Below are 14,981 nucleotides of genomic sequence, written 5' to 3' on the forward strand. Positions count from 1 at the left end.
TATTGTTAACATTCTCCCACAAGCTGGCATATGAATATTGATTATGCCAAGCTTGGAAAGGAATTTGCGAAAGGGTGAAGGTTGAAAAGATTTTGTGAAAATGTCTGCTACTTGCAAGGAAGTATGGATAGGGAGAAGATGAATGACTCTGTTTTGCACTCTTTCTCTAATAACATGGTAATCGATCTCGATGTGCTTGGTTCTTTCGTGAAATACTAGGTTTGTTGCTATGTGCAAGGCTGATTTATTATCACAGAACATACTAACTGGATTGGAGTATTGGATGCATAAGTCTTGGAGAAGGGATACCAGCCATTGAGCTTCACAAGCTGACATGGCTAAGGCTCTATATTTAGCTTCGGATGAAGACCTTGAAACCTGTTCTGCTTCTTGCCCTTCCATGAAACAAGAGTCGTTCCAAGAAAGAAACACCACCCTGTTACTGACTTTCTTGTATCCAAACATGTTGCCCAGTCAGAATCAGAATATCCTCTTATGGTGGTTGAGTTATTTCTAGGGAAGAATGTGCCTTGTCCAGGTGATCCTTTTAGATACTTAAGGATTATGTTTGCAGCTTGATAATGTATGGTGGTTGGTGCAGAAAGGAATTGGCTTAGACAACCCACAGCGAAACATATGTCTGGTCTGGTGTGAGTGAGGTACAAGAGTTTCCCCATCAATCTTCTATAATTGGTTGAGTCAGTGAGAGGATTTCCTGAACTTGCTTGAATTTTAGCATTGTACTCTATAGGTGTAGATGCTGGTTTTGAGCCAAGGAGGACAGATTCTTCTAATAGATCTAAAGTATACTTCCTTTGGTAAAAGGTTATGCCATGACTGACCCTGACAACTTCCATGCCTAAGAAGAACTTTAAGTTTCCAAGATCTTTAATGCTGAACTTGTTGTGAAGTACAAGTTTGGTGTGTCTTATCTCATCAAGGTCATTCCCTGAAAGCACCAAGTCATCTACATAGACCAAAATTGCAGTAAAAGTGTTGTTGGTTGATTTAACAAAAAGAGAATAATCTGAGTAACATTTTAAACAACCAATTTTGTTCATGGTGTGAATAAGCTTATCGTATCATTGTCTGCTTTCTTGTTTTAATCCATAAATGGATTTTTCAAGTTTGCAGACAGGGTTAGAATTAGAGATTTCAAGGCCTTGTGGTATCTTCATGTACACTTCTTCCTTTAGATCTCCATGGAGGAAGGCAATGTTGATGTCAAGTTGGTGTAAGTGCCAATTGTTCATGGCAGCAAGGGACAACAGGACTCTGATTGTGGTCATCTTCACAACTAGATTGAAGGTGTCCATGTAATCCACACCTTCTGTTTGATTAAACCCTTTTGCAACCAGCCTTGCTTTATACCTTTCTATGGTTCCATCAGGTTTGTGTTTGAGTTTGAATACCCATTTACAGCCTATTGCTTTCTTATCAGTTGGTAATTTTGTCAAGATCCATGTGTTGTTTTTGGCAAGGGTAGTGAGTTCTGCTTGAATGGCATCTTTCCAATAGGGATGAGATATAGCTTCAAAATAATTGGTAGGTGTATGAGTGATGGATATGGCTAGGGAAAAATGTCTTAAGTTATTTGATAGTAGGCTATAATCAAGAGTGTTGCTGATAGGGTATTTGGTGTGAGTGTGAAGGGAGTCAGTCTTGGTCAAAAGGTTCCATTGATAGTCTTTTAAATAGGTGGGGGGCTTTCTGGTCCTCTGAGATTGTCTTGTGAGTGTAGAGTCATGAGTTTCTTCTATGACAGCTCGGATAGGTGCATCATGGTGGATAGGTTAATCCATGTCTAAGACATGTTGGTTTGTGCTTGAATCAGGTGGTGAGGAATCAAAAACATCTGTAGGATGGATGGGTAGAATATGAATGCTCCCTTGATTGTCTTCATTTCTGTTTGAATCATTATGATGGAAAGGGGAAACATGCTCAAAGAAACAAACATTTCTAGATAAGGAGATTTCCTTAGTACTCAAATCAAGCAAGATATGCCCTTTAGTTCCATGCTTAAAACCCAAAAAGACACATTTCTTAGACCTAGGATCTAACTTTCTTCTATTAGAAACTAAGGTAGAGGCAAAGCATAGACTTCCAAATATCCTTAAATCAGTTACATTAGGCAAAGTTCTGAAAAGTTCTTCAAAAGGAGATTTGTTATGCAAGAAAGTACTAGGTTGTCTATTGATTAGATGTATAGCATAAGAGACAACATAGTTCCAAAAACATTTTGGTATGTTTGATTCAAAAATCAAGGCTCTAGCCATAGCAAGTATGTTGGTGTTTTCTTTCAACCACACCATTTTATTGTGGTGTCTCTACACAAGAGGTTTGGTGGTCAATTCCTTTTGAAAGATAAAAATTTGACATGAGGAATTCTTTGCCATTGTCACTTCTAATGGCCTTTATAGTCAAGTGAAACTGAGTTTCTATGTATGTGACAAAATGTTTCAAAAGAGGACTAGTTTCATATTTGTTTTTCATAAAGAAGGCCCATGTAAATCTTGTTTTGTCATCAACAATGGTTAAAAGAATATCTATGACCAAAGGTTGAGGGTATATGAATAGGGCCCCAAATGTCTACATGAATCAAATCAAAAGCATTCATAGATGTTGTGCTGCTAACAAAATAGGGTAATCTTTTTTGTTTAGCTAATTGACAAACTTCACATAGGTCTAAATCTTTATTGTACTTCAAGAAAGGGAATTGAGTTTTCATAGCATTCATCTTGTCTTTGGACAAATGTCCTAGTTTAGAGTGCTATAGATCACAATTATTATATCTAATGCAGGAATTTACAATGTGAGGCCTAGGATAGTTTTTGCTAGAATCTTTTAAAACATACAATCCTCCCATTAGCTCAGCTGCACCAATCATCTTCAAGGAGTGTGGGTCCTGAATTTGGCAATGATTGGTGAAAAAAGTTAATTTGCAGTCCAAGGAGGTGGTAAGTCTTGAAATAGATATGAGATTAAAGTTAAAACTAGGCACATATGGTACATTTGTAAGGTATAACCAATCAGAAAAAACAACAGGTCTTGCATAGCATGTACTGACCTGATTTCCATTTGGAAAAGTAATGGAAATATGTTTGATTCTCTTAAAGATTTGGTATGCATGTAAGGAGCAACAAACATGATATGTTGCTCCTGTATCAAGAATCCATGAATTGGATTGAAAGTTTTTGAGATACAGATTACCTAAGTTGTTCCTTTCTTGGTGTGAGTTTATTGCAGCAGGGATGGAGCAAATGATTTGGTTGGTACCAGGATTACCTTGATTCATAGATTGTTTTATTAGGTTCCTCAAAGCAGTGTGTTGAGCTGGTGTGAAGGGTAAATCCATTTCTCTTTTTTTCTTCCTTTAGAGCACAATGCATAGTCTCTTCATCTTGATGTGAACTGATTTCATTACTTTGTCCAACATAGTTGTTGATGTTGCTCAAACTGTTTTGGTAACCAGGTGGGAAACCATGTTTTTTATAACAAGTATCTATTGTTTGTCTAGATCTTTGGCAGAAAGTGCAAGATTTTTGACCTCTTCCTCTTCCCGAAGAACAAAATCTACCAGGTGAGACATATCTATTTGTGTTGGTGCCTCTGTATCCTCTTCCTCTTTGTCTAGGCTCATAGTTATTCTTTTATCGAAATTGCTGGTGGTGGAGATGTTTGCTGAAATGATTGGATCCTCAAATATCATATGTCTTTCTTGTTGTATTAGTATTGAAAACACCTTGTTTATTGGAGGGAGAGGGTCCATCACCATGATATGGGATCTTACTATGGAAATTTTTTCATTCAAGCCCCTTAGGAAGAAAATCACATAGTCATTTTCTCTATAATTCTTGACAACTAACATTGAAGTGCATCTGATATCACAATGGCATGGGGGAATTGGCATGTAATCATCTAGTTGTTGTCATAACCCTTTCATTTTTGTGAAGAACTTGTTGATTGTTAAGTTGCCTTGTTTGATTGAGCGAATTTCACCAATTAATTCAGAGATGCGAAAGAAACCGCCCTGATGGTATCTTTCCCGAAGATCCTCCCAAATTTCTTGTGCATCTTGCATGCAAAGGACACTTTGGACAATAGATGGATCAATATATTGGGTTAGCCAAGACACGACAAGATTGTTGCATCTTTTCCAAGCGTTGAAGGTTTGATCTTGAGGGGGAGGTCTCGGCAATGTTCCATCAATGAAGTGAATTTTGTTTTTGGTTTCAAGCGCCATGGATATGGCACGAGACCATCCGTGATAGTTTTCACCATTGAGAAGTGTAAAAACTAAGTTGTTCTTGGATTCTCGTTATGATTCATGTAATAGGGGCCAGTTGAATCAAGAATCAGGTTTATTAATTGGTTTGCCATATCTGAAAAGGGAATAGAAGGATCGTCAAAAAGGGAAGAAATGAAATAGGAAGGGAGAACTCACTAATACGAAGATGGAGATAGGACGGTTGCACAACGGTAGTAAAGACACCCTTCAGAAGGGTGCTCTGATACCATGTGAAATCTGAAACTTCATGGAAGCAATGATCGAAAACTTTGAAGAAGATGATTTCGGCAAACTAAATATGAATGCAATAATAGACTTGAATAAGAAATTTTATTAATTAAAGAAATGAAGAAAGCTTGAAAAAAGAATCGCGATTCTCCTTGAGAAGGAGAGACGGAATTATACTATAAGAAACACCTAACAACTAAAATAGAAATTGCCTAAAAATGAAAATGATAGCCAACTGAATTAACAGAAAATTGAAAAACTACTAAAAATGGAAAGTTGGTTGTTAATCTTCATTGGGCTCAATAGTGGATTCTTCTTCTTGGGCTTTATTGTTAACAAGACCAAATAAACAAGAATTTTCTCCATTAATGTAGAGACAAGTACATGTATTTTTCTTTGTTTTGAATAGTAATATTGTCATTTCATTATAATTAAAAAGATAAATGTGTCATTGAAAATTGTGTTTTTCTTTGTTTTTTGATGCACTTGCCTTTCTAATGGAGAGAACTTAACTCAGAACAAATGTACCAAAAAATAGTAGAAAAACTATATACGGAAATATTTGATATGGGGTCCTTTAGACGAGAATTTATTGTATTGTTCCAATTTTCTAATGCATGCATGGACGTAGAAAAAAGTTTCTCATGCTTGCATGTCAATATTTCAAACACAATCTTGTTTGCTTGGTTGACTCTCTCTCTCTCTAGATAATCTTTGCAAATTGGTCTATTAGTTGGACCACGCCATTGACGAATAATGATGCTGATGTTACTAGCTTTTTGTATGTGTCTAATTTGTTCGAAGTTCTGCTTTTTAATCCATCTATTATATATCAATAATGTTATTTCCTGTCCCTTAAATTAGAGAAGCATGTTGAGATAGAACTTAAACACTATAAATTTGTCTGGGAGTTGAATTTTGGAGGGAAAAAAAGGGAAATAAAAAATTTAGAAGCCATGAAATATACTTATAAAATAACACACAAGCCTTCAATTTTTTTCATTCCTCTTCAAAATCTAACTCTCAAAGAAAGAGAAAGATAGACATATATTAATTTGATGTCAGAATAATTATTAAATATGAGTTGTTGAAATAACATTGATCAAGGCATTGTTAAATTATATGGAGCCCAATGACACTGATAGGTTTCTTCTCAAATAATATTTTTTTAGAACAAGATAGGTTCATCTGGGAAAAGATGGAACTGAATTCATTTTGTTAGAATACAGAATTTTCGGGATCCGATAGCATGCTTTATTGATAAGTAACTTTCTTTGTTGCATTGTACTTTAATTTTATTTATTATTAAAATAAAGGAATTCCATGCTTTCATCAGGGGTGTGCATAACTGAGGACGTCTACATTGACAAAGCTTCATTGACCTATGACTTCAATCAATTTGATCAGATTTTGAGATTGATTTAGTATAATGATCTTAATTATTTATCATAAATTTAATGATCTAAGTTGATGTATATTAAGCAAAATATACATTATATGAGGTTATCGTCAATTTACATATGCTTTATATCACATTGTACGTGTTATTTGAGCAATCAAATTACGACAATTTTAAGTTTTCTTTTAAGTTTTGTATTGATTTTTTGAGATGTGTATAAAGATAAAAGATAAAAGTAGAGATACAAATTGATTTGTTGTAAGATTAATTGTTAAATTGTGATTATTCAAATAACACTATTACTACATAAATTCAAGGTAGTTTAATTAACCATGTACAGATTTTGAAAAAAGAAATTGTATCTCTTATGATAATGAACATGTGAGTTGGCGAATGATTGATTAAATTGAGAATCTGTACATTAATCAGCTTATATAGCTGATATCTGTTAATTCTTGTTTGGTAATTCAGTTTTGTTAGTTGATGAAACTTACTATTTTTAGGCTGTTAGTTAGTTGATTATTGCTATAAATAGTAAGACATATGCATTGTAAAAACTGAATCATTCTTCTCTTCATTGATCAAAGCAATACACTAATATTCATTGAACTCTTCTTGTTAATTTCATTTTCTTCTTCTTTCTTCTTCTCTGTTCTTCCTCTTCTGTTCTTCTTTTGTTTCTCCTCTTCTTCATCCAACAGTGGTATCAGCAGCTTTGTAGGAGGGAATTCTGTGTGAATCTTCCAAGAGAACCTGGGTGGGTGTTATCGTGCACAGCAGAGGCAACAAAGAGATGGCAAACAATGGTGGTTTCTCCTTGACACTTCCTGTCTTGGATGGCAAGAACTATGATCGATGGAGGAACTAAATGAAAGCCATTTTTGGCTTTCAAGAAGTGTTTGAAGTAGTCCAAAATGGATATCAGGAGATTGAGGAAGGAGCTGGTGAAGCTCAAAGAGCAATCTACAAAGAAGCCAAGAAGAAATATTGCAAGGCTCTCTTTCTTTTACATCAATGTGTTGATGGGGCCAACTATGAGAAGATAAATGGTGCTGAAACTGCCAAGCAGACCTGGGATAGCTTAGAGAAAAGCTATGAAGGAATGGCCAAGATCAAGAAAGTAAAGTTGCAACAGCTCAGAAGGCAATATGAGCTTCTGCAGATGGAGGAGAGTGATTCTGTGGCAGAGTACATGACCAAGATCCTAACTCTTTCGAATCAAATGAAGTCATGTGGCAAGATGTTAAAAGAAAAGAGCATAGTGGAGAAAGTGCTAAGGACTCTCACTTGCAAATATGATCATATTGTAGTTGCAATTGAGGAGCCTAAAAATCTTGAGGAACTCAAGATTGAAGAGTTACAAGCATCTCTGGAATCTCATGAGTTGAGATTGAAGGAAAGAAATCCAGAGAGAATTGGTGATCAAGCATTGCAAGCAAGATTCACCAAGAAGCCTCATAGCTAGTGGAGCAAGGAAGCCAATAGCAAGTGGAAGTCAGGTGAGCAAGGACACTCTGGCAGAAAATCTGATAACCAGTGGAAATCAGGAAAGGAAGGTGAATCAAAGGGGACTACCAAATATGCAGATGGTAGGAAGAAATTTGATAGAAAGAAACTTCAGTGCTACAAGTGCAGGAATTATGGTCATTTTGCTTCTGAATGCAAAATGAATAAATGGACAAATAGTAGAGAAGAGGAAGCTGGTTTGGCTCACAACAATCAAGAATCAGATGAAGAATATTGCTTGTTGATGGCCACTACAAGAAAAGATCAGGTAAAAGAGGAGAAAGCTGAGATTTGGTATCTTGACACAGGATGTTCCAACCATATGTCAAGAAGAAGAGATTGGTTTACAACTCTGGATGAATCTACTAAAAGTAGAGTCAACTTTGCAGACCAAAGCTCAGTAACTGCAGAAGGTGTTGGACAAGTTGTGATTCAAAGGCAAGATGGCAAACAATCATACATCTCCAATGTGCTTTATGTACCTAAGATGAAGCATAATTTGCTTAGTCTTGGTCAGTTGTTGGAGAAAGGGTATGAGATGGTGATGAAGGATGGTCTGCTAACTGTCTTTGATAAGAAAGCTCATAAGGTCTTGAAAGCTCCTCTATCCTCTAACAGAACATTCAAGGTTCAAATTCAGATTGGTGATCAGAAATGCCTACAAGCAAACTCAGATCAAGTCACTTGGTTGTGGCATCAAAGGTATGGCCATCTAAATTTTAGAAGTCTTGAATCTTTGAGCAAAAACCAATCTGTTTTGGGACTACCACTAATCACTGTTCCATCTATTTTGTGTGATGAGTGCCAATTGAGCAAGCAGGCAAGAAACTCATTCAGTTCTGATGTTCCTACAAGAGCAAGGAAGCCATTAGAGACTGTCTTCAGTGATGTGTGTGGTCCTCTTGAAGAAGAATCAATTGGAGGCAACAGATACTTCCTCACCTTTATTGATGACCATACAAGAAAGATATGGATTTATCTAATCAAAAGAAAGAGTAAAGTGTTTCAAACTTTTCAGAAGTTTAAAGCACAAATTGAGAAGCAATGTGATCTGAAGCTGAAGAAGTTAAGGTCAGATGGTGGAGGTGAATACACTTCAGCTCAATTCAGTGAATTTTGCAGCAAAGAAGGGATCTTTCATGAGGTGATAGCCCCATACACACCTCAACACAATGGCACTGCAGAAAGAGCAAACAAAACACTACTCAATATGGCTAGAAGTATGATGAAAACCAAAAGGTTGCCCAAGAAATTCTGGGGTGAGGCTGTCTCAACAGCAGCCTATCTCATTAATAGATGTCCCTCTAAGAGATTGAACCATAGGACTCCTGAAGAAGTTTGGTCAGGATCTAAACCAAGTGTAAGCCACTTAAGGGTATTTGGCTCAATCTGTTTTGGGCATATTCCTGAGTTAAAAAGAGGCAAGCTTGATGATAGAGGCTCAAAACTTATCTTTCTTGGCTATCACAGTACTGGTGCATACAGAGTCTTTGACCCTCTAACTCATAGATTCTGTATCACCAGAAACTTGAAGTTTGATGAAAGCCAATGCTGGACTTGGAATGAGGAAACTAGCACTTCTAGAATGAAAGCTGGCTTACAAATTGAAGATGCATCTAGGCTGCAAATTGATGATGCTGTAAACAATCTGCATAATTCAGAAGAAGTTGAAGTCATTGACAATCTGCATAATTCAACTGATGCTCCACATGATCAACCCCTCACTGCATCATCATCTCAAAGAGTAAGACAACCACCATCTAGATTGAGGGATTATGATGTTTTTCCTGACTCTACAATCACAGCTGAAGGTGATTTTGTTCACATGGCACTGCTTGCTGAAATGGAGCCAATTAGTGTAGAGGAAGCCCTTGGCCAATCTCACTGGATTAAGGCAATGAATAAAGAACTAATGTCCATAGAAAGAAACAAATCTTGGACACTAACAAACCTTCCACCTAACAAGAAGGCAATTGCAGTTATGTGGGTGTTCAAAACCAAACTTAATCCTGATGGTCAAGTATCTAAATACAAAGCAAGGTTGGTAGCAAAAGGTTTTCTGCAAAAACAAGGATTTGATTATGATCAAGTGTTTGCACCAGTAGCCAGAATTGAGACAGTAAGATTGGTGATTGCCCTGGCTAACCAGAACTCTTGGAACATTCATCAAATGGATGTGAAATCTGCTTTCTTGAATGGACCACTTGACAAAGAAGTCTATGTGTTTCAGCCACCTGGTTTCATAGCAGCAGGCAAAGAAGAAATGGTTTTTAGGCTACACAAAGCACTCTATGGACTCAAACAAGCTCCAAGAGCTTGGAACAAGAGAATAGATGATTTTCTGCTACAACTTGGCTTCACCAAATGCACAACTGAGCATGGTGTCTATGTAAAAGGGAACTATGCAACTGACCTACTGATTTTGTGTCTTTATGTAGATGATCTTCTCATAACAGGTGCTGAATTTGGCAAGATTCAAGCATTCAAAGCACAAATGCAAGCTGAGTTTGAGATGACTGATCTAGGGGAACTCTCTTACTTCCTAGGCATCGAATTCAAGAGAACCAAGGCTGGAACATTGATGCATCAAAGGAAATACACAACTGATGTATTGCAGAGATTTGAGATGATGAATTGCAACTATGTATCAACTCCTATTGATGCAGGGACATTACTATGCAAAGATGGAATAGAACAAGTGGTAGACAAGACACTATATAGACAAATGGTGGGCTCCTTAAGGTACATATGCAACTCGTGGCCTGACATTGCATTTGGTGTTGGGTGGATAAGCAGATTCATGGAGTCTCCAAAGCATAGCCATTTAATTGCAGTAAAGAAGCTCCTCAGGTACTTGAGAGGGACCTTAAACTATGGAATCATGTATCATGCTGAATTAAACAAATACAACAAAGATCTACATGGTTTTTCTTATGCTGATTGGTGTGGAGACAAATCAGATAGGAAGAGCACTACAGGATATCTTTTCTTCCTTGGTTCTGCTCCCATTAGTTGGTGTTCCAACAACCAAGAGGCGGTAGCCTTATCCTCTTGTGAAGCAGAGTATATTGCAGCTAGCATGAGTGCTTGTTAAGCTGCTTGGTTGAGTGCTCTTATGGCAGAATTGAAGGTGGAAACAGAAGTGGTGAAGCTAAAGCTAATGGTGGATAATAAATCTGCTATAAACCTGGCTATGAATCCTGTTGCTCATGGAAGAAGCAAGCACATTGAAACCAGATTTCACTACATAAGAGAGCAAGTGAGCAAAGGTAGATTGGAGTTAGAATTCTGCAATTCTGAGAATCAATTGGCTGACATTCTAACCAAGCCATTGAAGGAAGAAAGATTTGAAACCTTGAGGAAGAAGATTGGCTTGATAAACAATGCAAACTGAATTAAGGAAGAGTGTTAATTCTTGTTTGGTAATTCAGTTTTGTTAGTTGATGAAACTTACTATTTTTAGGTTGTTAGTTAGTTGATCATTGCTATAAATAGTAAGACATATGCATTGTAAAAACTGAATCATTCTTCTCTTCATTGATCAAAGCAATACACTAATATTCATTGAACTCTTCTTGTTAATTTCATTTTCTTCTTCTTTCTTCTTCTCTGTTCTTCCTCTTCTATTCTTCTTCTGTTTCTCCTCTTCTTCATCCAACAATAAGAAGGACAAAACTTGGAAAAGGTGTTTGTGATAATGCTATCCTATTACAAATTCTTGAGTGGACTATTTTTTCTCACTTCATTGATATGTCAATACTCACTTACAAATTAAGTGTATGCGAGTTTAGTTTTTTAAGGGAAAGAAGCTATCCTATTACATTTTCCTTGTTATTTTTTCTTATCCAAAACTCAACTCGTAAATAAATACTAAAAAAAATAATGTGATAAACATGTGACTCTTCTTATACTCAGTGACAGCGCTGGTTCCTTCCGTTAGCAGACTCAAAGTCCCAAAGCTCTCATCTAAGAAACACATATTCTCTCTCTATTAAACGTGGAAAATATAATGATTTGTGGTTAATAGTTGAATGAGTGTTCATGTTATATGGTGTAATTAAAATAGAAAATTCAACAAGTGTTGCAGTCGTTCATGATTTGATTATATTTTCATTTTCCCCCCAAGAACTTGGTATATTGTCTGATCATTGGGAATCATGCGGAATTAAAATTGTGAAAAACTGATTCAATTTTAGACATTTAGAATCGTGTCTGATGTTCCATTTTCCCTAATCAATTAAAGTATACTTTTTATATGATTTTAGTGCAATATCATATGAACTTGTTACATTGAAACTGAACTTTTCTTTATTTCGTTGCAGTGATCATGTTGATTTAACACCCACATCCACCGTGCCAAACATAGAGGAAGAAGAATGTTAAGGTCTTGTGAAATGATGAGTAATTTTTCAATGCGGAAAAAGAGAGTCATGTTTTATTATTAACCAAAAAGATCAGCCTTAGGGTTTGATTAGAATGAAGGGGTGAGATTTGGTTTGTTAACTTTCACGTCCAATGTAAATGGATCCCAATTCTATAATTATAATTAATATGTGAAGTTTATATAAGTATATTTATATTACTTTTGTTTAATAATTAATCATGGTTAACATGTAAATGATGGATGGTGTATTTAGAGTATAAAAACATTTACATTATACATGAGGAGAGATTTGTTTACAAATAAGTTTTACACTTAATTTCAGTCATTCATTTTTTTGTCTAACGGTGCAAATGGTTAGTGCAATAAGTTATTTAATATTTTTATTTTTCTCTCTCATCATTTATTGTACTTACTCACTTAGACAGTTAGATTTAAGAAAATGAATGGTTGAGATTGAGTGTAACTAGTATAATTTAACTTGGGTGTAAACAGATCTCTCATATATATATCTTAAATATGTAATTAATATACCATCTTGCATGGAATGTTTTGAGTTTATCGACCAAATCATATTTGAAAATATATTTTTAAAGCAAAAATAGATTTATTATTTAATAAAGCATGTTGAGAAGAGTAAAAAATCATCACCAACATCGATAGATCTCATGAATAGTTTTAAGAGTAAATTATAATGATACACTCCATGAGTTTTAGTAAAATTATACAAATCATCCATTATTTTTTTATACCTACAAAAACCCTTGATTTTTATTTTTTTCATTACATTTTTCACCACTACACGAGAAATAAGTATAATCTTTTAAATAAAAAAATGTGATAAATGCAATTAAGTTAAACAAAATATGATATATTGTTGAGACAAGTCCAAATAATATATGAGTCAATACCTCATTATTATTTTTGGTTCATTATGATATAATATAAAAGCGATTTAAACAATATCTCTTTAGAATTGTTGATTCATTTTGTAAAAAAACATAATAAAGATACATTGATTTGTCTATTATTTGGATTTGTCTATACAATATACCATATTTTGTTTAACTTAATTGCATTTATCGCATTGTTTGTTGAAAAGATTACACTTATTTCTCATGTATGGGTAGTTAATGTAATGAAAATATAAAAATTAGGGAAGTTTATGTAGGTGTAGAAAAGTGATGAATGATTTGTGTGATTTTACTAAAACTCAGGGATAAGAGTGTAAATTACACCAATTTTAATCAACCAACTTCAATGAATAAAACTAAGAAGTTAAACCCGGTCAACAAAAAATATTTGTCTTCATATCCTATACTTTATTATTTTTCTTTTCAATTAGGTGTCATTTTTTAATTAAGTTAGTATATAAATAGGACACCAAAAGTGAAACATGTAATCTTCATTTTGATTAGGGGTGTTCAAATCCAGACTGGTCCAACAATAAAACTGAAAAGCGGTCTAAAATAGACCGAAACCGCAAAAACCGAATGCATTTGGATCGTGTTGGACTTATTTTTTAAAGACCGATTGGTCTGGTCCGGATTTTGGTTTCACCTCTTGGATCCGGACTGATCCATAACGGACCAAAATTGTATTTAAAGTTTAGTGTGTAATACTTTTAAGTGTCTTCCAAACTTAATCTTAAGTCCCAACTCCGAAATTGTACCTATATTTTATTTGTTATATTCTATAATATACACTTATATATATATTGCTATGTTTTAAATCATATTGATTATATTTGATACACTTTTTAGAACTTAAACCAATCTCACAACCAAATAAAGAGGATTCAAGTATTATTGTTATTAATCATCGGTGGAACATTGTAACTGTTAAAATTATATTACCGGTGCTCATATTATTGTTATTGATATCTTGATGTTTTGTTGTCTTGTTATTATTGATATCTTGTTGTTGTTTTTACTATTTTTTACTTTTATTATTATTGTCTTATTGTTTATTACTATTTTATGATGTTGTTTACTTATATACTATTGTTGCACACATTTTAATATTGTTGAACACTATTTTTATTTTTGTTTTATGCTTAATATTTAGTCATTTTTATAATTTTTGAATATAAATGCAATTTTAATATTTTATAAAAAAAACGATCCAAACTGAACCGAAACCACATATTATATTTGGATCGGATTGGATCGGAGATCTTAATATAAACAGATCGACCGATCCAGACTGCATGTTAATTACGTGTTTGGATCGGATCAGTTTTTTTTGCCTAAAAACTGATCCAAATGGACCGCAAACCCCCGTAATTTTAATAATGGGCGAAGAGAAGAGCAACAAATAACAACATCAGATTATTATGATGATTAGCCAGCAAAATCAATGAATTAAGCATCTCAAGAAAGGTAGCCAGGATAAGTTGTCATTTGATAATGCAAAAAATATGACGAACAAAATGCCCCTAAAAAACAAAGAAACCGTATCCATTCACCCAACTAAATTTTGAGTTTGAGCCATCACAAATGAATGAGACTTCAATATCTCCTCTTCACCAAACCTCCAATAAAATATAAACTCCCACCAAAAGAAATGTATGTGCAAGTTGAACTTCTACAAGCTTCGGCCAAAGGTTAATCCAAAGGCCTTTACAATATCTCTTCTCTTGTGTCCCTTTTGTTATTCTAAAGTGTCCATCTTTTTCTTCTTTTCCTTTGAAGCACTGTAACACCTTTCAATTTAATATTATTTTTTGTGTTTTGGTTTATAAAAAACTCCCTAGTGTTTTAAATAAGCAATCATAATTCTAAAGGCAATATTATGGTTTGGGGGAGTTGAAATCATCTCCAATATCGGACAATCTAGTATTAAAAAATAATAGGAAATATAATTAATTTTACAAAATTTTCAAAATTTTAATTGAAAAATAAATAAAAATAGACCTTAAATATTTGTATTAAGGATAGAGCACAATGCGGAAGCACATGATTGAATCAATTGAGAACAAAAGAGAAGCAAGTAAAGGATAAAGAAAATAACATACAAGATTTAACGTGGAAAAACCCCTCAGTGTGAGAGGAAAAAAACCACGGGCAATCAAGAACAAAATTCCACTATGTAAAAAAAAAAAAAGAGTACAAGAAATCCTCTTATAATGATGAGGACAAATGACAATATGTTTTCTCACAAATACTCTCTCAAGTAGA

General features: G+C 34.5%; 1 protein-coding gene across 1 annotated transcript; it reads right to left on the minus strand.

Annotated features, from left to right (window-relative positions):
• LOC109352892 (uncharacterized mitochondrial protein AtMg00810-like) lies at nt 339–1,061 on the minus strand. The gene has a single exon (XM_019595075.1). It carries the CDS (start codon nt 1,059–1,061, stop codon nt 339–341), a length of 723 nt encoding a protein of 240 aa, XP_019450620.1.

The sequence above is a fragment of the Lupinus angustifolius genome, chromosome LG07, assembly GCF_001865875.1.
Source record: "Lupinus angustifolius cultivar Tanjil chromosome LG07, LupAngTanjil_v1.0, whole genome shotgun sequence".
NCBI lineage: Eukaryota > Viridiplantae > Streptophyta > Magnoliopsida > Fabales > Fabaceae > Lupinus > Lupinus angustifolius.